Source organism: Gavia stellata, chromosome 21 (assembly GCF_030936135.1).
Source record: "Gavia stellata isolate bGavSte3 chromosome 21, bGavSte3.hap2, whole genome shotgun sequence".
Classification (NCBI taxonomy): domain Eukaryota; kingdom Metazoa; phylum Chordata; class Aves; order Gaviiformes; family Gaviidae; genus Gavia; species Gavia stellata.
The window spans coordinates 13,706,349-13,726,353 of NC_082614.1; the positions used below are offsets into that span (position 1 = coordinate 13,706,349).

The 20,005-nt window shown below is 43.5% G+C and overlaps 1 protein-coding gene across 1 annotated transcript; it reads left to right on the forward strand.

The window, feature by feature from the left end:
• The first annotated feature begins 4,177 nt into the window (after positions 1-4,177).
• Positions 4,178-20,005, forward strand: ORAI1 (ORAI calcium release-activated calcium modulator 1). Its single transcript, XM_059827639.1, has 2 exons — positions 4,178-4,339; positions 16,763-20,005. The coding sequence occupies exons 1-2, from the start codon at positions 4,226-4,228 to the stop codon at positions 17,327-17,329; spliced, it is 681 nt and encodes a 226-aa protein (XP_059683622.1). The 5' UTR covers positions 4,178-4,225; the 3' UTR covers positions 17,330-20,005.

Here is a 20,005-nt window from a genome sequence, read left to right on the forward strand (position 1 = left end):
TAACTTAAATTGTTTAAGATCTAATCAAGACAATGTGCTGGATCCTGACCTTGTTAGCATGAAACTAGGAGCTGTCGTTTAATTAAACTTGTACCGCAGGGCTCATGCTAAAATAAGAACTACAGTGTTGCGCGTGGGAAGGCTGTGTGAAGAAATGGGTTAATTTCACCCCTGCTGAGCTTTCATACATAGTTATTTCCCATTGGATAGAATGGACTGAAATAATCTTTTAACCATTTTTAAAAATATCTTTCATCACATAAGACCTACGGTTCTATACATTACCTTGGGGTAAGACTGAAGACTAGGTATTTAGCCATTTCATTGTTTGATGAAGAAAGTTAAAAACTATACAGTTTTTCTAGACCAGAGAGATCAAACTCTTTCCTCTGCAGAAAGTCCATCAACTAAACTTCAAGCTCTACTTTAGATGAGATTTGCAGAGATGCTTGCCTTAACCTCCTCGCTGCTTGGGACTGCTGACAAACGTTTATTTGCCTTTTGCAACTGCTACTTCTAATGTGTTGTTTTGCATGCAGATCTACCATAATTTCCATTTTGTTGTAACCTGATTTGGTTTTGGTACAATAACAGGAACAAATGGAAGTGATGATTTGCATGTGAAGCTGGAAATATGTTTAAGAAAAACTGCTGTGCAGAGGGCAGCACCTTTCCATGCTCAGTACTGTATTGCATTAATCATACGGTACTCAGCGAACCTATTCTTCTTATTCAGTCCTCCTACAGAAAACAGAGAAGTACATTTTTAGCAGAAAAAAAATATGAGTACCCTTGTGACAGTGTGCAGATTTCTCAGGGCTTTCTGGAAAGAAGCTTGGACTTCTGCCACCTGCTCCGATTGTGTTCATGCATAAATGATCCAGAGAATGGGTTGACATTACCTCTAATTAGGGGTAATAACAACCTGCTGCTGAAAGAGCCAGTTCTGTTTCTCTTGCGTGTATGTCCCTCATTTCTCCTGCATTAGGTCTAGTGTTCATGCAGCCACGGGGTAAGTCAGTTCAGTGACCTGATCCAGCAGAAAACTCACCCATTAAGAAAAAAAAATTTTTTTTTCATTAGGTCAATTCACTGAAGCTCTGTAGCCATTTGATCGGTGTAACCTACAGGATGGAGAGAGTGGGGTGAGATGAAGGAAGAGTGCAGGACTACACCCTTTTGGTGGCCTTCCGCAATTGCACTGATCAGAGGCAACTTCAAACCACAGCTTTGAACTCCAGCATGATTTCAGAAGAACTCCCTGAAGCATTTCTAAGAGTTAATTAAGCATAACTGACTCTTTTTGTTTCAGCTAACTCTAAAGTGGCAGTATAAAGGTGTGTAATAATGAGTAATTAGAGTTGGAAATAAAACTAGTTATCCTCTTTAAGTTTGTACCTCATAATGGAGCTGTAAAACGGAACATAAAGGGGAAAGAGGGTACACTGCTACAGTCCTAATGTTTTAGTTGCAGAAGGCGGCTTGATCCCTAATTTATGTTTTCCCATTTAACAAACCGATTTCCTGATAGAAGAGGAAATAATGCTTATTTTAAAGCTACAACACCAGGGCTTGGAAGCTTAAAATCGCACATGGGTTTGGTTTGGAAAAGTGGATGGGATGAGATTTCTTTACTGATTCAGTAGGTCCTTTTCTGTACTGCTTCCTTGAATGAAATAGGAACTCAACAGTACATCAGCGTGTAATATTGTGACATCTTTCAAAGCCCTTCCCGATAAACAGGAATAGGAGTGATGGAGAGAAGAATAGAGAAACAGTGAGTTCAGAGAGTCTATTTTAATACAATTATTTAGAAAAGACACTTGAAGCTGTATGTCTCTTGCAGGTTTGTTGGTTTTTTTTAGAGAAATCTGATTTTAGGGAACAGGTCAAAACCTAGGTATTATTTGTGCAGTAGTACTCACCCATGATGTTACAGTTCAACCGTAATTTTGCGCAGAAATGAGAAGAAATAGTGAACAATCAGTCTTGGTTATGTACATGTATGTAAACATTTTTCATAGCTTATGAGCAGCAATGCCAAATATTTTTAAATGTATGATTCCACGGAAACTAAATGACAGAGACTTAAATGTTTGCTTGAGACGTGGAGGAAATTTTACATTACTGTTTTTTGATTGTTATAGTATCTCCCAAGTAAAATGTGGTAATGAAATCACAATATGGTTGTTACTCATTGCTTTGCAATGTGGTGTTCAGACTTAGCCTAAGGCACCAGTGGGAGACTGAAAATGCTGATGGTGGCGATCAGGTCTTCTGAGGTTTTTTTAAGAAATAAAGCACCCTGAACAAAGAGTAGTATTTTATAATGCTAACTTATGCTGGCCTTTCAATCAAATGGATCCTATACAGTAGTACTGTCACCCATGAAAGAGAAAGAAGGTGGCAGACACTCCATGGAGTCATTTATACAACAGCAAAGGCTTTTATGGAAAGACTAAGTCAAACTCATACTTCTACAGAGGTGTTTTAATGCCTCTGTAGATAAAAATCTAACCAAAAGTTGTTTATAACAAGGCGACGACTCCGTTTATTCCCTGAGAAAGGAATGAGATTAAATCTACATGATAAGAAACGGCAGATTCAGGGAATGCCTCTGAACACTTCAAATCCTTAAGATTTTTTTCTTCGATGCTTCAACTACACCTTTTAAAAAAGGAATGCCATGTAAATGAAAAGCATTAAGTGACCTATGTTGGTATAGATTGTCACAGAATCGCAGAATCATTAAAGTTGGAAAAGCCCTGTAAGATCATCAAGTCCAGCCATCAACCCAACCCCACCGTGCTGTGAATAAGTAAATGAACGTCCTTGCAAATCAGAGAAAGGTGTGAAGAGAAGAACAAAGCAAAAACGTTAAAGACAATGTGCCGCATTTTTCCTACTTGTAAATAAGGTGGAAAATTTAAACGCAATAATAGAAAATCACCAAAGCTTTTGACTTCTAACGGAACTAGCGTTGCAGTGATTCAGCTTGGATGTGACCGTCCATGTGCCTGTAAACAGTAAAAGTATCCTTGTCCAGTATTATTTCTACTGTTAAATCGTATTTGTCTTACTACAAATCGATAGCAACGTTTGTTTCTTCTACATCCCATAATCCCCCAGACCCACAAGTCTGATGTGGCACAAGCACTGTATTAAGTCTCACCTTTTCAGAAACCGTCTTCATACCTGTGTCACGTATGTGCTATGGACTTCCGCTATATGCCTCATTTTTCCCCTCTGTAAAACACAGAAAAAACCAAATTACGGCTTAAAGGTTTTGCATGAACGTGGTAATAAAAAAATCTTTCAACACTGGCATACCTATCTGTTGAAAAGTTCTGCTTAACCGACTTTATCAACTGCTTACTGATAAAAAACGAGTTTATCGGGAGCTCTGGGCATACAAAATGGTTATGAGAACCTTAACTACGTGACAAACGGGGAGGCGTATCAGCTTAACTGAAAGCGAGGGTGGATGCTCAGACCGGTTTAGATCCACAGGACAGATGCAGATTAAAGCTTTTTAGGAGGGGAGGCTGAAGAAGGAACTAGTTGAGAAATGGCTTCGTGGTTGTGTTTTGAGGGAAGGCAGCGAGGAGGGGGGGACGGAGCAGGGGGACGCCCCATCCCTCCCTGCCCTGAGCGGAGGGGCCCCCACCGCCGGGCAGGGGCGTGCAAAACTGACTGAGAAACTACCCTCCAACCGCAGACTGCTCACCCGCCCCGCTGCCGCTGCCGCAGCCGCCCGGAGGCCGCGCCCCGGGCTCCAGCCGGGCCTTGCTGCGGGGGCTCGCCCTCCACAGACCCGCTGAGGGGGGCGGCGGGGTCGGGGCTCCCTCAGGTGCAGGCCGCGCTCACGCCTCCCCTCAGCGCGCAGCCCGCCGCCCTTCGCCACAGCGGCGGCAAGCGGCCGCTGGGGCACGACGCCCTCCCGCCCTCAGGCTCCCTCCAGGGCTGCCGGGAAGCGGCCGCGGAGGGCCGGGCCGGGCCGGGCCGGGCCGCCCAATGAGGCGGCGGCGGGGCGGTGCCCGGCGGGCGGCGGCGCGCAGGCTCGCAGCGCCGCGGCGGCAGCAGGCGCGGCCCCAGCACCGGCAGGAGCCGCCGCCGGGCGCCATGGGGTGTTAGCGCAGCTGGTGCCCTCGCTCTGCCGCCGGAAGGAGCTGCCGTTGCCGCCGTGCGCCTCCCGCTCCGCTCCTCAGCCCGCCGCCCGGAGCCCATGAGCCTGAACGAGCACTCGATGCAGGCGCTGTCCTGGCGGAAGCTCTACCTGAGCCGCGCCAAGCTGAAAGCCTCCAGCCGCACCTCCGCGCTGCTCTCCGGCTTCGCCATGGTGAGCGGCCCGCCTCGCTCGGCGCGCAGGGGGCCCTGGCAGGCGGCCCGCGGCCTCCCCGGCAGCCGGGTGCGGGGAGCGGTGCCGCCGCTTCTCCTTTTTCTGACCGGGAAACTCGCTCTCTCCCCTCAGGCTGGTGGCTGCCGCGGGGCGGGGAGGGGGAGGACGGGGCCGAGCGCAGCCCCCTGAGGCGGCGTGTGGCACCCCGGGGCGGCGGGAAGCGGGGCGGGCCCTGGAGCCTCTTCCCCACAGCGCCCGGCCCGCCCCGGCCTCCAGCCCTCCGGGGTCAGCGCACCCGGGCGGCGGCCGGCCCGGAGGAGGAGGAGGTGGGGGGGTCGCCGCGGGTGCAGCGGGGCCGGGGGGGGGGGAGTGCCCCGGCATGCTCCGGTGAGCTCGCTTCGGGAGCTCGTTCGCTGTGGAGGGCTGTCACGCCGCAAGTTAAAAGCTGCCTCACGGCTTTTATCTCCGCCACATAGCTCCGATACCTCGTGCGGGTTTCTTTTTGTTTCTTCTCCTTGCTCCTTCCTCCTGCGGAGGATGCTCGGCATGCCAGAAGTCACGCTCGGCGGGACGCTGCTCCCGCTTGCGCTCGTGGGGAACACGGTGGGGTGCTGTAAACGTGGCGGTGAGCGGGGGGTTCTTGGGGTGTCGGGAGCGCGGCGGGCTGCCCGCAGAAAGCCCCACAGCTCTTCCAGGCGTGGGGTACTTGGCGCTCCCGCTCCTCCTCCCGGCCCACAGCCGCACACCTGGGGCGAAGGGAGGCAAGGGCAGGTGTTGCACTCGAGCTCTTTTTAGATAAATTAAGAAAAACGACTGATGGAGGTTGACGGTGTCCCTCCGACTCATTACATCCATCGTTAGTCATCTGCAGTTGCGCTGTTTCTAATTTTTTTTTTTTTTTTAAGGAAATCTTGGGTGTTGCTTAGTTTGCAGTTTTGTGCATGTTATAGAAACGTCTTTTTTGTTACTGTGTTTTTTGCTTTCGGGTTTGATACAGAAACGTAGTCCAGTAATCCTCATTATCTCAAATGAAAGCTGTATGTAGATTGAAATACGCTGATACACAAGCTTCATCATGTGTCCAGTCCTCTGACGTACTAAGCTGCTAACTCTGCAGCCAGCCCCTTTATTCATCGGTGCTAAATACGCTTCATAGCTGTAAATACCGAATTGTACAGCTCTGATTTGTTTTGATTTTTGCCCCGCTTTTACCAAGGTATTTTCAGCCGTAAGATATATTCCCCTTAAGAGCCATTGTTCTTAATTAGAGGATGCTGTTTGAAAACATAGCAGCCGGGCTGCAGCAGCCTCCTGACGGTCAAATAAATGTCACTGTCCTCCTTCAGTGGCTAAAAACAGACTACAACTCTTCAGGGGTGGTGGTGGACTGCTGTTCGTTTGACTGACAGGCAACTGTGTTAGTGCAGCGGCATATTTGGGTTGGTTCTCCTTGGGTAACATGCATCAGGCTGGTAGCTCATACTCCGCTGCTGCTAATGAGTTTTCCTTATTGTACGCCTGTTCTCCTGTGTCAGAGCAGTTTGTCGGGGTGGTTTCTTGAGTCAGGCTTTTGCATTGAGAGAGAGAACATGGAAAAAAACCCTGTGATTTGTTGGATTTTACAATTTTTTTTACCAATTTTCGTCTAAGGGAGGTTGCATCTGCATTAATAAAATACTATTATTTCAAAGTCATGTGTAATCCCTTAAATCCCTTTGGCTTTAAATATATGCTATGTGGACTCAAAATCCCACCTCACCATGGTAAGGTGGCTTCTACTTTCTTGATTCTCTAGAAGAGTTTTAGAAGAGTTCAGTGTCCTGCAGTTGAAAATTGCTGCTTTTGAATTGATGTTGTTTAGGGAGTTTCAAGAAAAAGATGCTTTCTCTGATTAACAAATCTCTAGTTGCCAGGAATGTTCCGTGTGAAGATTCATTGCATTTTAATTTTCTGGAAGTTACCCCTCTCAAAAAAAAAAAAAAAAAAGAGTCCACTTTCTTCCTTCCTTTAACAAGATCATGCTGGAAATCAACTTGTAGCCTCACTGGTTTTGCTATGACAGATAGTCCTCTAGCTGAGACTTCCTAATCTATTTTCAGAAGAGCTAATTTAACTTTCACATATTTTTAGATTTCTTTTGAATAACTTTGCTTATCTTGTAAAGTTCTCCTTCGCAATTTCTACCTTGAAAAGCAGGGCCGCCTTTCTGCTGTCAGGCCTATGCCTTGTTTACTAAATTCAGCAGATTCTTTGGCACCTGATATTTGAACAAAATGCTGTTGATGTACAATGTAGTCTTGGATCTAAAGCTTACAACAGCAATTAAGTGTCGTTGTTCCTCTGTTTTCCTTATACTAGGAAGAAAGAGCCTAAATGACACATCCAGGACCACCCAGCAAATTGATGGCAATTGTCAGGAGCGGAATGTGCTCGTTTCCATGACAGCCCCGTTGATCCCTGATATTTAATTAAATGGTACTTGCATCCTCTAGTATGAGCTAAGTTTATCCCCACTAAACTGTGCCTTTATTTTGGACTAATTTTGTGTGTAACTGCAGCCATTTTGCAAAGTTTATTCCCTCAGGATAGGTTACACACACCCCAGTTAAACGATGCGTGCCAAAGTCAAGAGATTGCCTGGGTCAGTGATGTGTAGAGTATGAAATGCTCAGCCGGGTTTCAAACTCACAAGTGTTGTGCTTCCACAGAGAAGATAGATTAAAAACCTGTTTTACAGTTAATTTTGTTTTAGAGCTGCACATCATGGTTTGCCGCTGTGTGTCAGCTTCAGAAGCAGTTGCTGGGTCTGGTGGTTGCAAGCTGATGTTAGAGCTGAGCTCCCATGAGTAAACCTGAGCGTTTACTTTGTGCAGGTTTCCACAGATGCTATCATCCAGTGCCATGTGTCTAAAAGGAAATCTATGAAGCTTATAATCTCTTGCATTTAGTACGCTTTTCCCATTTATGGGGCCAGTGAGTAATATCAATCCCCCAAATTGTTAGAGGTAGAGAAAGAAATTCCAGGTCGCTGGGTATGTGTAGTCCGTGAAAGAACGGAGGGTTCCCTCCATGCGCCAGCGGAGGTATCAAGTATTTCTCGCTTCTGTGTTATATCCCAGATATTGAAGTATACCTTTTTTTCCTCCATGCTTGTCTTTGTTTCTTAATCCAGTTTATCTCAGTGCTGGAAATATTTTGCCGATTGTATCCATTGTTGCAAGCACTAGCTCATCCACACCTACTGTAGCAGTATCAAGTGCTCCAGCGTAGACAGGCTGCTGGCAGGTTATTTTTGTTTGAACAATTAAGCTGACTTGTTAACATCATTTTGTCACCAGGGATGCATCATGCAATAGTATGACAATGTCCTGATACCAGAGTTGCAATTATCATAAGGATGCTGTTAGATCCCAACAGTCATCAATCTGGAAAATGCAAACATCACCTCCCATCCACCAATTAACAGCTCTGTGAAAATACCTGAGCCCAAATTAGGGATCCAAATTATACAGCCACTGTGGTGGACTTAGTTATATTTAGGATTTGGAGGGCATTAGTTTCCAGACAGCACGCTTTTCTTGTCAATTCCTCTAATCTTTCAAGCTGGCTAGCCTGTTGTCTAGGTAGCATATATATGCTTCAAATACTGAATATCGTCAAAGAACTGTCAACTCTTGCCTTTGAAATATAGCCAATACAGTTTTCTGAAGACAGCTTCAGTCATGTTTTGTAAAAGACTGACTGCACGGATAAATATTTATGAAAGTGGTTTCCATAATAACAGTTGTTGTTGAAGTAGTGCTAGGTAGGACCTGGGCCCCGCTGCTGTCAGTGCCGTACAGATACTCCAGACAGCATAGTCCTTGTCTAGCAAAGGTTGCTCTGCGGTTCTAAATACTGAAGCGATCTGTCTGTAGAAGTTGTTTTAGCTGTATTTATCTGGATTGCTGGTAGAATAACATGCAACAGCTGCATTTTTGTAGCCTGCAGGAAAGCGTTACAGGCGCAGTTTCATGGCTTCTGCCGCCGCTTACCTTTCATATTGCTATTGCGCTTACAGCTTAGAACCGTGCTCTGAAGACTCTTCCCCCATATAAAAGGTTTCTTCTATTCCAGTCAGGAAAGCAACGTTGTGTCGCTTCTTTGAGCATCCCTGTCTCAAGGTTGTAGACGAGTAAGGCAGGCAGCATGGAGTACTTAGGGCTCTTACCATTCTCTGTCTTACAGCAGCTGCTTGTGGCTGCTGTAGTTCAGAGGATGTAAAGGTGATATCGAGCCACTGTTTCTTCTCCCTGCTGTGCTGTCTAATCTGACTTTACTTATTGAATAGATTTACTGTAAGTAACACTGTGTAGAGATACTGCCTTCTCATTTACTCCGATTATATGGGTATTGCCTTTTCATGTTTAGTAGCAAAATAAAATTAAGTCCCGTATTTGCATTCTGGTGTTAGCTTTAGCAAATATTGCCACGTGTTTTGCCATTCTGCAACATACAATAATGCACAGAGTCAAGATTCTAGACTAATGGATAAATGATGCTTACATTCTTTTCTGTATAAAACTGATAATAAGATCGTTATTTTGGCTTATCTTTTTTAATTCCGGTGACTGATTCCGGCTCATACAGAGTCTTTCTATGAGTTGTTTATAACTCTTAATGAATGGTGCAGACACTCTGTGAAAGCCTGGCTCTGCGCCTCTGCCTCTGGGAGTTAATAGTACTGTCAGGAAAACAGAGACCAACTGACTCGGGAGCTGAGGAGACAGCAAGTGGAGTGCCGATTTCCAGTGACGCCGTGACACCCGCCTCATTCTTGACTTTCCCCTGTGGTCCCACACATAGACAAGCAGTGGGGTGGAAGATGGAATTTGTTATTGTGATGTGAACTTGGATAAACCACTTCTGTGTGCGTGGAGTTTTATTCCTGCTAAGAGTAGCATGTGCTATGAAGAGTTACTTGCATATGTAACTGTATGGCTAACTAGATGTAGTCAAGTCTAGTCCTAGCTGCAACAAGTGAAGGTAAGAAAATATTTCTGCAGATAGGTGTTGATTAAAATATTTTAGTGATCACTGTATGCAATTTTGCCTTGGTGTGTATTGGTCCAGTGAGGTGAAGGTGGTGTAGTACTGATAGACTTCTCCAGGTAAGATTCACATCCTCCTCTCGCTGTGTGGATGGACCCTTATAAAATGTAACTGTGGTTTGATCAACGCAGCTTTCTTTTAAGCCATTCCTGACATGCTAGCCTGTATAAAAATTGTCTTGTCCTCTTAATCAGTTTCCTATTTAGGAACTGTAGCCGTGGCCAGGGAGGAGGAGGTGAGAATGATCTTTCAGGGGTATACAGGTAACTCGAGACTTGTGTTCATTAAGAGGTGGTTGGTGTCTTTAGTATGACTGATGTTTGAAGCTGACATTGTCCTTTCTGAAGGGGTTTTGCTTGTTACAGTCTTCAAGGCAGCGAACTGCATGAGCAGGAGACATGGTAAGAATGTGGTCATATTGAGAGTCAGCATTTCTCAACATATTCCATTAAATAGCTCATTATGAGATTGTCTATATTTAAACCTAGTAACTTTTAATAAGATTGATTTCTTGCTCTCTGATTCTTGTCTGAATCTGTCAGATACAAAGGACAGGAGAGCACTTGCGGGTGGAACTTAAGGCTGGCCAGATAGCATCTTGTGAGGTAGGGGAGACAAATCTACAGCCATCCCATCGCGGGGCTGTTGGTAGTTGTTGACTGCAGCTCCCTGGTTACAGAATGTATTTAGCTAAAATCAGGTGTGTAGTGGAGAAGCAGCAAGGAGTTTGAATTAGCTGTGGCTCTGTCCGTTTTGAAACTGTCTATCCATGGCATGCTGAACTCAAATCGTGACTCGCAGCTGTGTGTTAATGCTAGTATTTGATACCGTAAGAGATAGTATGGCAGTTACAACACAGGCTCCCAGCCCGTGTTATATTCCTGCCGACCAGAGCTCAGAGTCATCTTTGCGGGGAAGGGGAGGAGAGGAAGTCATCTATAAATAGCTCATAGATAATACAGATTTACTTGAGATAAGGCATTTTATTTCCTTTTCTCTACAGCAGTGGCTACTGATTCTGAAAAAGAACTAAGCCTGTTATTAAGTCAGAAAGCTCTCGGATACTCTGTTCACTGCTGTTGCTAACGCACGTGGTAACAAAGAGCAGTTACCTTTTTTCGTGTGTTGAAAGTCTTGAGTGTCAATATGACCTGCTACATGGGTGGCTCTTACTACAGTTCTTCCTTTTGTTTTTCTTCTGATCGTTGTCTGTAGTGTTTTATTTTCCCTGGATACTGCTTATTTCAGAAACCCCTATCTTAAAACAGGAATTGAATTTGAAGCTTGCAGTATGCTGGAATTAAAACCAACCTAAGTAAAACCAACATACTGTCTAGTAGCTTATAAAACTGGGGAATAATGCTAAAATTTAAGCAAGTCATTAATTTCTGTCCTGCTGCTATGATAAAAATGAACAAGTGACAAACCAGGACAGCTGCTTATCCTGCATTTCAGTAGCAATATGAGCTTCATTTGCAGCTATGTATGTGACTGGTTCTTTACATTAATTGTTATTGCTGGTGAAAATTGTTTTATTAGTGTATCACAGCTCACTTCTTGCGAAGCAGTGGAGTCAATACTTGTCAGAGGCACTGTGTAAGTGCTCTTGTGTGGGTAGAAACCTTCAGAGCATTCAGGATTTTGATTTTCATTTAAAAGCAAGAGCTTCTTTTAAGCCACTCTGGTCTAATAAGACATGAAGTGTTGTACACAAGTAAGTGAAATGAACTTATGTCAGGATATTAAACATTAAACAAAATTGAAATGCAGATTCTTCTAGGGAGCAAGTTGTTAAATTTCTTGCACTATGGTAGTTAGTATTCAGGCTGCCATGACTCTGAAATCCAGGGCTGTTGGAAGCCTTAACATGGTTGTGTGCCCAGATTCAGTTATTTTTGAAAGCATCTGAATGCCCACCTTTAGGCTTATGAGCACTCCAGTCCTGCATCCTAACATCACGAGAGTCCTTTAATTTTGTCAAGAAGCTGTATTTCAGATTTACAGCTTTGCCAAGGGCTGTAGTAAATCTGTCAGTCATATCTGCAGGATGATCTGAAGTTAAAGTTAGCTGCTCTTTGAGCCAGGGATTAGATCCAATGGCCTCCTGAGATGTCTTCCAACCTATGTTCTATGATTATGCAGCAAGGCAGGATGCTTGCAGCATGGTAGCTGCACAGTAGAAATCATGTGGCAACTGTTCAAAGAAACTTTGAAAGTGGTGAAGGAGAAGGTGCTGAAACATGTATTGGATACTGTGCGGACATCAGTGACCTGTCCTGAGGGGCCCATCTTCTGAACCAGCATAGAAACCTAATAGAGGACACAGGAAAACATCCTGCTGCATGGAACATCATTAGCGTGTGCCTATGAGTTCAGGCTTTGCATGGATTTGGTTCATATCAGATGAGCTCACCGGGGCCCTGTTTTTGCAAGTGTTACTTTACAAGAGCGGTTGTGATCTGTGCATTTTGAAATTGCAGCATGAGCAAAGGAGAGAAGAACTTCTGATGCTTTGCATCGCTGTTTGAAAACAGGCATGGGGCCTTGTAATGAAAAATGGAGCTTCTTGTTTTAGGTGCCTGGCTCAAGCTTGGCCCAGGAAGTAAAGAACAGAGACTTGCAATTGAAAAGAGTTGGCAGTTTTTCTGCTAGTTTTTAGTGAAAGGGTTCCCAAATTAGCTTCCTTGACAGTTGGAGGAGACAGAAAACATGAACTGATTTTTCACTTACGGGTCAAACTGGAGCTACTCTGCCAGGCGTGAGCACAAGGAGGCTTTGCTGTGCCCCCCTGGAGACTTTGAAATCCTTCAGGCATTCTGCATCCTACAACCTCCCCAAAAGTCTCCATTTGAAGTGAGTTCCGAAGTATCTATTAATCCTGAACGAATGGGAAAGAGAAGTGTTGCTTTCCCCATTCCGGCTTTCAGGGTGTTTCTAACGCCAGTGTCAGTTACAACTGCAGCTTAGTGCGTTTTCTTTTTGCTTATGGGTGTCTCTGTCCAGCTAGTTAGCTTCAGCATAATTTTTTCCTGTCCTCTCTGTGAACCCATGAAAAACTTTCTTGTGTCTTTTGTTTCTTATGCACATACCCTCTAGCTTCTATCACATTTTGTCACTGGTCGGTTTAAGAAAAACATTGAATTCCCTTTCTGGAGAACTTGTGGTCTGCAAAGAGTTGTCAGTGTGTTGTGGAGCTGCACCTAATGTGTCTGTCTTGTAAGTATACCGTAAATGTTCAAAGTGGGGGTCTCTTACACTCATCCTTTGGAGGGCTGAGCCTATAAAGCTGTGATTCCTTCAGTGTCAATAGAAGTATTTTTCTAGCTGCTGTAGTCTCCCAAGCGAGTAAAATTGCGATGCTTTCTCTCAGAGCAGGTGCATATTGTCTCCCTTTTAGCATTTCTGTTACTCACTTTGGTGTAGCATCTTTCCTGGCCCAGCATTTGGTGCAGCTAGTACTTTCGTTCCAGCCGTGGACAGGAGGTCATGTTGCTTGTTGGCAGGATAGCCAAGTATGACTTAACTTGAAGCGTCATTCCTGATGCCAGGCTCTCTTGGTGCTTAGCATTAGGGCTGTGCTGACACGAAAACTACTGTGGGAGGGACTGAGTTGGGAGAAGATGCTGAAACTGGCCCAGGCACGTTCCCCCCCGTGGGATGTCCTGGTCTTTTCTAGGAGTCTCCTTTGGGAGCTTGCCCTCCCCTTGGTGCTTTGCAGTACGTGGCCTCCTTCCAGCAGCTTTCAGCCGTGTGAAGGTGTACACGAGTTTTCAAGGTTGGGATGGCCGACTGCCCTGCTTCTGCCTTATTCACACCTTGTTAGCTTCCCCAATTGGGAATAATTGGCAGTCTGTATGGTGGTGGCTACTCAGCTGCCAGCTTATTTTGCACATGTTAGAAGACTAGTGCTTAGGCTACCTTTCAAGTGATGTTGATGCTACCCCACAATTATTCTTACAGAGTACACTTGGAATTACAGTAAGTAATTGCATGGTGTGATTTGAGCTGAAGGAGGTTACACCCTTCCTGCTCGTGGGGTAAATTGTGACAAATGTTAAGTAACAGCTACAGCCTTGCTGGATTTTAGAAAACTCTTCTTCTGAGAGATGATTTGGGGCTTATCTACCCAACAAGCTTCCTGTGCAAAGCAGGTCTGTGTTAATGTATTTGTCAGCCATATAAACTGAAGCCTTGCTTGTGTAGCTCAAACTCGGGTTTAAGCTGTTCACCTCTTTTAGGGGAAGCACCCAGCAATGTTACAATAAAGTCTTTTTAACCCAGGAAAACTTGGATTCCTGGTCTGGACGTCTCCTTTTATAGTTAGTTGTCCCTGTGATTCTGTCAGTGGTTATCTAGGCACAGAGCTATCCGAGTATCTGAATGCTGCTTAAATTAATCTGATTTCTTGCAAGATTTTGTTTTAATCATGCATATAATTATAGCCAAATCAGAAATAGGTACGCTTAGATTAAATGTAATTATTTAGCATTTCTTTTTAGCTCAGGCTAGGCTCAGAAGAGGAAGAAAAGATTTCTTCTTGATGCTCTGTTGAAATGGGAAGAGAACAGTAGCTCCAGGATGGCTGGTACAAGTACTAGGATAAAGGATTAAAATGTCTTGCCATGCTGCGTGGTTTTGAGCCTAGACATACACCAGAAAACTTACAAGAAAAAACTTGTACGAAAATGAATCCTCGGTGGTGAAGGATTGCAGTTTTTCTGTGAAAAACACAGGAAGCCCAGCATCCCACGAGTGCATTGGGACTTAACAAGCAATCCTGCAGAAGAGAGACCTGACAACCAAATGTTTATCCTCTCAGATGTGAAGTTTCCCACTGTTGAGAAATGGTATTTTTAAATCTTCAAGCAAGAATTGTATATGCATTAATGTAATGTCTTGTTGAGTTTCTTGTAACTGCTAGTTGGCTGGATGGTTAGGCTTATGACGATAAAAGCTTTCAATAAAGGAATTAAAATATTGGCAAATGGCCTTGAATGCCTGTTGAAACATGTCTGAGCAAAAACCCTTGGTTGGCTTAATGTATTTGGTGTGTTAGTGGTTAAGAGTTCTGGTGTCCTGGAACATGCTGGTTCTGGGAACATAAGAAGATGGGATCCCGGACTAGGCGTAGCTTGGCTCAGCTCTTGCAAAATAGTGAGATTTGAATGTTCTTACTTTGTTCTTTGCCGCTCTCTTTGGGTCCTAGTTTGTATGTCTCCCTGCATCCACATTACCCACACTTCATGAAATTTTCTTCTTATCAGCTTGATGAGAATTGAGGTGTTTAAAATGTATGCTATAGGCAGAGTACTGTCTAAACCATTAATAATGGCATGTGGTAATGGGCTAAACCTGTGTCGGTGGGACTCAAAAGAGCTGATTTGTTTCAGGCACTGTGTTGTATGAACTGGTTTCATGGTCTTTTTGAGGACAAACTGGTATGTTACAGAAGAGCTAGGTTCATAGCTTAGTGCTACCAAGAGTCTGAGGTCCTGGTATAACTGCTTCCTCTTCAGTAACGTGGGCCTGTGCCAGCTTTGTTGTTCATGAGAGGCATTGCAGAATAAGCTAGCAGAAGATCACCACTTTGTAACCAGGTTAGCTTTTGCTGGGCTAGCAAGCTGAATTATTTCAACAAAGGCTTCAGAGTGGGCAGCCAAGGTGCAGAAAGGACTGGAGTGGATCAGTCTGAACTGTGCTCAATGGCAGCCTCTGCATCTTCCTTATGTGGTGCACATGTGTTTGTATTTAATCACAGAATCATTAAGGTTGGAAAAGACCTGTAAGATCATCAAGTCCAACCATCAACCCAATCCCACCATGCCCACTAAACCATGTCACGCAGTGCCACGTCCACACGTTCCTTGAACACCTCCAGTGATGGTGACTCCACCACCTCCTTGGACAGCCTGTTCCAGTGCTTCACCGCTCTCTCCGTAAAGAAGTTTTTCCTAACATCCAGCCTAAACCTCCCCTGGCGCAACTTGAGGCCATTTCCTCTTGTCCTGTCGCTAGTCACTTGGGAAAAGAGACCAACATCCACCTCTCTGCAACTCCCTTTAAGATTGCTGTTAGATTTTTTTTTTCTCTGCATTTTAAACATATTTTATCTATTTAATGAGCTCATTTGAGAAAGAGCACTAAACATAGAGACATTGTTGCATTATACCCTCTTTGGAACTGTGCTTTGTCTGAAAGGCAAATTTATCAGGAAAGATTATCCTTCAAGAGAGCTGCTGGGATTAATGTCACTCATCAATTGCACATGCATAAAACCACCTGACAGTTTTAAAAACTGTTAAAAGGCATTCTAGTTCATTTTCTTTATCAAGAATATTTGAGCTGGGTTTATGAGTTTCCTAGTGCTGTTATTTAATGCTAATTTCTTCTTAAGCACAGGCATGCTTGGAGATCTGAGTTTGTAAAAGGGCATGGTTGCATGTGATAGGGGAGGACTGGACCTTGGAGTCTCTTCATGAGATAGCGTTGCTCGCCCAGAGATGAAGGTAGACGTAGCTTCCAGAGTAAGGGTAGCTAGTGATGTCTGGGAGCACGCTATATTATCTTTTTGTTATCTTTATTATCTTTTCTGGGAGACTATTGTTTGTCTTTCCTCCAGCCTCTAACAGGCCTGTTTGTGGAGATTTTCATGTTTTGAATCTGTGTTCTAGAGTCTGCTTAAATACCTATTTTGAGTGAAAGAATATAGCTGAGAACCCCATGGAAAGGTGATCTTTCTAATGAAAGGCTCCTGCTCTTCAGAACTTAAAACCAAATATTCAAGGAGAAAAGACCACCAAGATCGTGACGGGCAGTCCGCTGCCTTTGCAGGCTTTCATGTTGTAGATACTTACTTCAAAAGACTTCATATGGTATTCATTCTACATATGTATGGGACACACAACATTAACTAATACCCAGCAAAATTTATTATCTATAGTGAAAGATCAAAAGCTGCCTCTAATATAACACAGGAAAGAAGAAATGTTTCACTTTAGGAGTCCAAGTATGTTGATCACAAAGTTCAGCTGTTTTGTTGGGATGAGCTGGAGGTAGTAAGGTGGTTGTGCTGTTAAGAGCTTTTGTGCGTACTGATGGTTTGCTCTACAGCGGAACAGTAAGTATGAAAACAGTGACCTTTGCTTGATAGCTCAGACCTAAATTTGGACCTAATGAAAAGGGTGCAGATTGACATGAAGAGAAATTTAAATGCACACTATTATTTTGTTTGGATCGGATGATCTTCCAGAAACATGGTTTAAACTTAAAATAATCTGTAGTCAAACAGTACGTAATGTAGGTAATTGCATCTCTCTCTTCTTTCCTTTTCAGGTGGCTATGGTAGAAGTTCAGCTAGATGCAGAGCATGACTACCCTCAAGGTCTCCTGATAGCCTTCAGTGCCTGTACTACTGTCCTTGTTGCAGTTCACCTGTTTGCACTCATGATAAGTACCTGCATTCTTCCAAATATAGAGGCTGTTAGCAATGTGCATAATCTCAACTCTGTGAAGGAATCTCCTCATGAGCGTATGCATCGGCACATTGAGCTTGCATGGGCATTTTCTACTGTCATTGGGACTTTGCTCTTTCTTGCAGAGGTGGTGCTACTGTGTTGGGTGAAGTTTCTTCCTTTAAAGAAGAAAACTGATAATCCACTCCAGAGCAACAGTTCTACCATCACATCAGGACAGGCAGCTGCCATTGCATCAACGTCTATTATGGTTCCCTTTGGATTGATTTTCATCGTGTTTGCAGTCCACTTCTACAGGTCACTGGTGAGCCATAAAACAGACAGGCAGTTTCAAGAACTGAATGAACTTGCTGAATTTGCACGGCTCCAGGATCAGCTGGATCACAGAGGTGATACTATCTCCTCAGCTGTTACCCATTTTGCGTAAACCTGTACTTAAAGAAAATAAACCCACTATTCTGCTTCTGCCTTGTTATGTTGACTCCCCTGTGGATGAACTGGTCGAACTGTTGATTACTGTTTAAAGAGAGATTATAAATGTTGTTCTAACCCTTTAGAGAGAAGAAAATGTTCCTTTCACAAAATTTTGGCTGTCTGACATCTGAAGGAATGGGTGGTGGGGTATGCTTGCACTGCACATACATCCCTCCTCTTGTGAGCACTGTCTAGATTGCTTCTTGTTAATGCTGAATGGTGGCTGTAAAAATACATGGAAAATAACACTGTAAATTTGGGTATTTGTTAGGGATGGATAGAGAAGCTTTGTTTTTCTCTCTTTATTTGATGTTGGCATTTACTAGAAGATACTGCTTGTCCGATCCATATTGCATGGCATGATACAAATTACTTGGGATATGCAGCAATTAGCACTTGGTTTCGGTGCTAGCGCTGTTCTCTCTAAAAAGCCTGACAGATGGCAGAAGTGAAAGCTTTCCCACCACTTTCCCCAGTATGTTTTGCTGCCAAGTAATTATTACTTTACAGATTTCTTCAGCCCCTTTTCCCCGTGGCAGTGACACGTTTTATAACACGCTAAACACCCCTGACTAGTCTTACTGCAATGTGGTATGGCCACATGAGTAGGAATGAGACTCTACTCTATTCTTCTTTGGAAGAAAATAAAAGCAATAACAGTTTTAAAGTTCTCACAAGCCGGCACATATTATCTGGAGAGATAGATTTGCCTGTTTCCCATTTAGGAATCTTTTTTAAAAAGAAGGAACTAGATGGAAATTATCACTGGATAATTTTTTTGCTTGAAAATCAGAACCACTGCTGTATTTTTTTCCAAGCCAAAGTAGTAATTATTTTGTACTTTTATATTAAAAATATATTTTTAATAAATCCTCAGATACAAGCAGCAAAAGGTGCTTTCTCTGCTTTGGATTCCCAAGTAATTAGCTATGCCTTGGTCTTCCTTGTTTAGAAAAAGTCTTCTTCTTGATGAAGTGTTGTATTTAATAACTTGTTACACATTTTTTGCTTCCAAAGGATCTGGAAGGCTACTTTTCTCTATGTAGATTTATTTATGAAAGTAGGTTATTTGTAATTAATATTGCTGCTTACTTTCAGACGCACACGTCTGTGACAGCAAGGCTACTGTGTCATTTTTTTATTTCCTCTTTAAGCAAAAACTTCCATTTGGTCTCTTAGATAAGGGGTTTGTCCAAGAAAGATTGCAGCAGTTGTCCTGGGCTGCTTCAGTAATTCTAGCTATGTCTCGAAGTGGAATTTTTTGGAATGCAGCTCTTCTGTGGAGCAGCTTTGGGCTTTAATGGGTAAAAGCTGTTTTTTGAACACAAACTGAGACAGGTTTCAAGTCTAGTGGAACAAAACTTGACCTCCCTACCGTAGCTAACACTGTGGAATAGAAACCTGGGATTTTGAAATTAGGCAGGCGTGAACATGACAATACAATGGAGCTGTACTTGACTGAGCCTGGGCTGAATGTGGTATCTTACACCCAACCTCCGTCTCAGGTTATCCCGACATATTTGCAAGCTGTAGGATGTGTCTACAGAATTAGGGTGGCAGAGTGTGTTTACTACTGAAGCAGCTTCATGAAGCGAATGGGACTGATCTGTCATGTCCACACCACCGCAGTGGAAAGCGTTGTCAAAGTTATCCACGATGCGTTTGTATTCTGGAAAATAACTACAAAAAAACTGCTGGGCTTTGGTTTTTTTTTTTAGTAGCATTCTTGGTTTGCAAGCGGAAAACAACTTTCCGCTTGTCGTTTTCACAAGTCCTTTTGGCATACAGAGGCCAAACTGGGTTCTCTCTGGCACTGCCATTACATTATGCTTCAAATATATATATTCTATTACTGATGTAAATCTGCTGATAGTGCGAATTGTGACTACAGTCCCACAGGTGTTTGTTCACGGAGCGCTGGAAGGATTACATTAGTAAAGGAATTAATGAAGCAGCATTCCAAAACACGAAATCTTAGTAGGAGGCACAAAATCTGTTTTCCCAACCTTTACTGGAATACCAGTCCTGTCTTGGGAAAAAAGACTCTTAAAAAGCCTCAGTAAAGGACCTGACTCAATATTCATGCTAGAGCAAAGGGTTGAGAGGGTGCTGTCAGGCTTAAAAATCATGCTTCTGCCTTTAAATTGTGTATTTGGAAGTTACACTGTTATTTTGAATAGAAGCCGAGAAAATACATTTTCCAAGCTTATTTTGTAAAATTACTTGCTGTCCTGGATAAGCAGCTGAATTTCTCTTTATTTTGTGGATCTTTTACAAAGTGACAGAGAAGCGTGGGGTTTTTTTGTTTTGTTTAAGAACTACAGAATTACAAGCTAGTGGGACAACCTTATTTTTAACTTTCTCAAGCTGGTAGGCTCTGAGCTAATGACGCTGTCATTACAGCTGCTTTTCTGACTATTTTCTGCACTTTAAGCCATGATGTCAAGTATGTTTCTCTCATTTTCCAGCTGTGGAGATGGTCATGAAAGTTACACCTTGGGCACAGTCTTGTACCTGTGTGCCAGAGTCAGTAACCAGACCCAAACACATGGATCTAAACATTAAGAGTGCACTTGGAATTCGTTTTTTATCCCTTATTTATACTAATGGTATTACGCATTTACCTCAA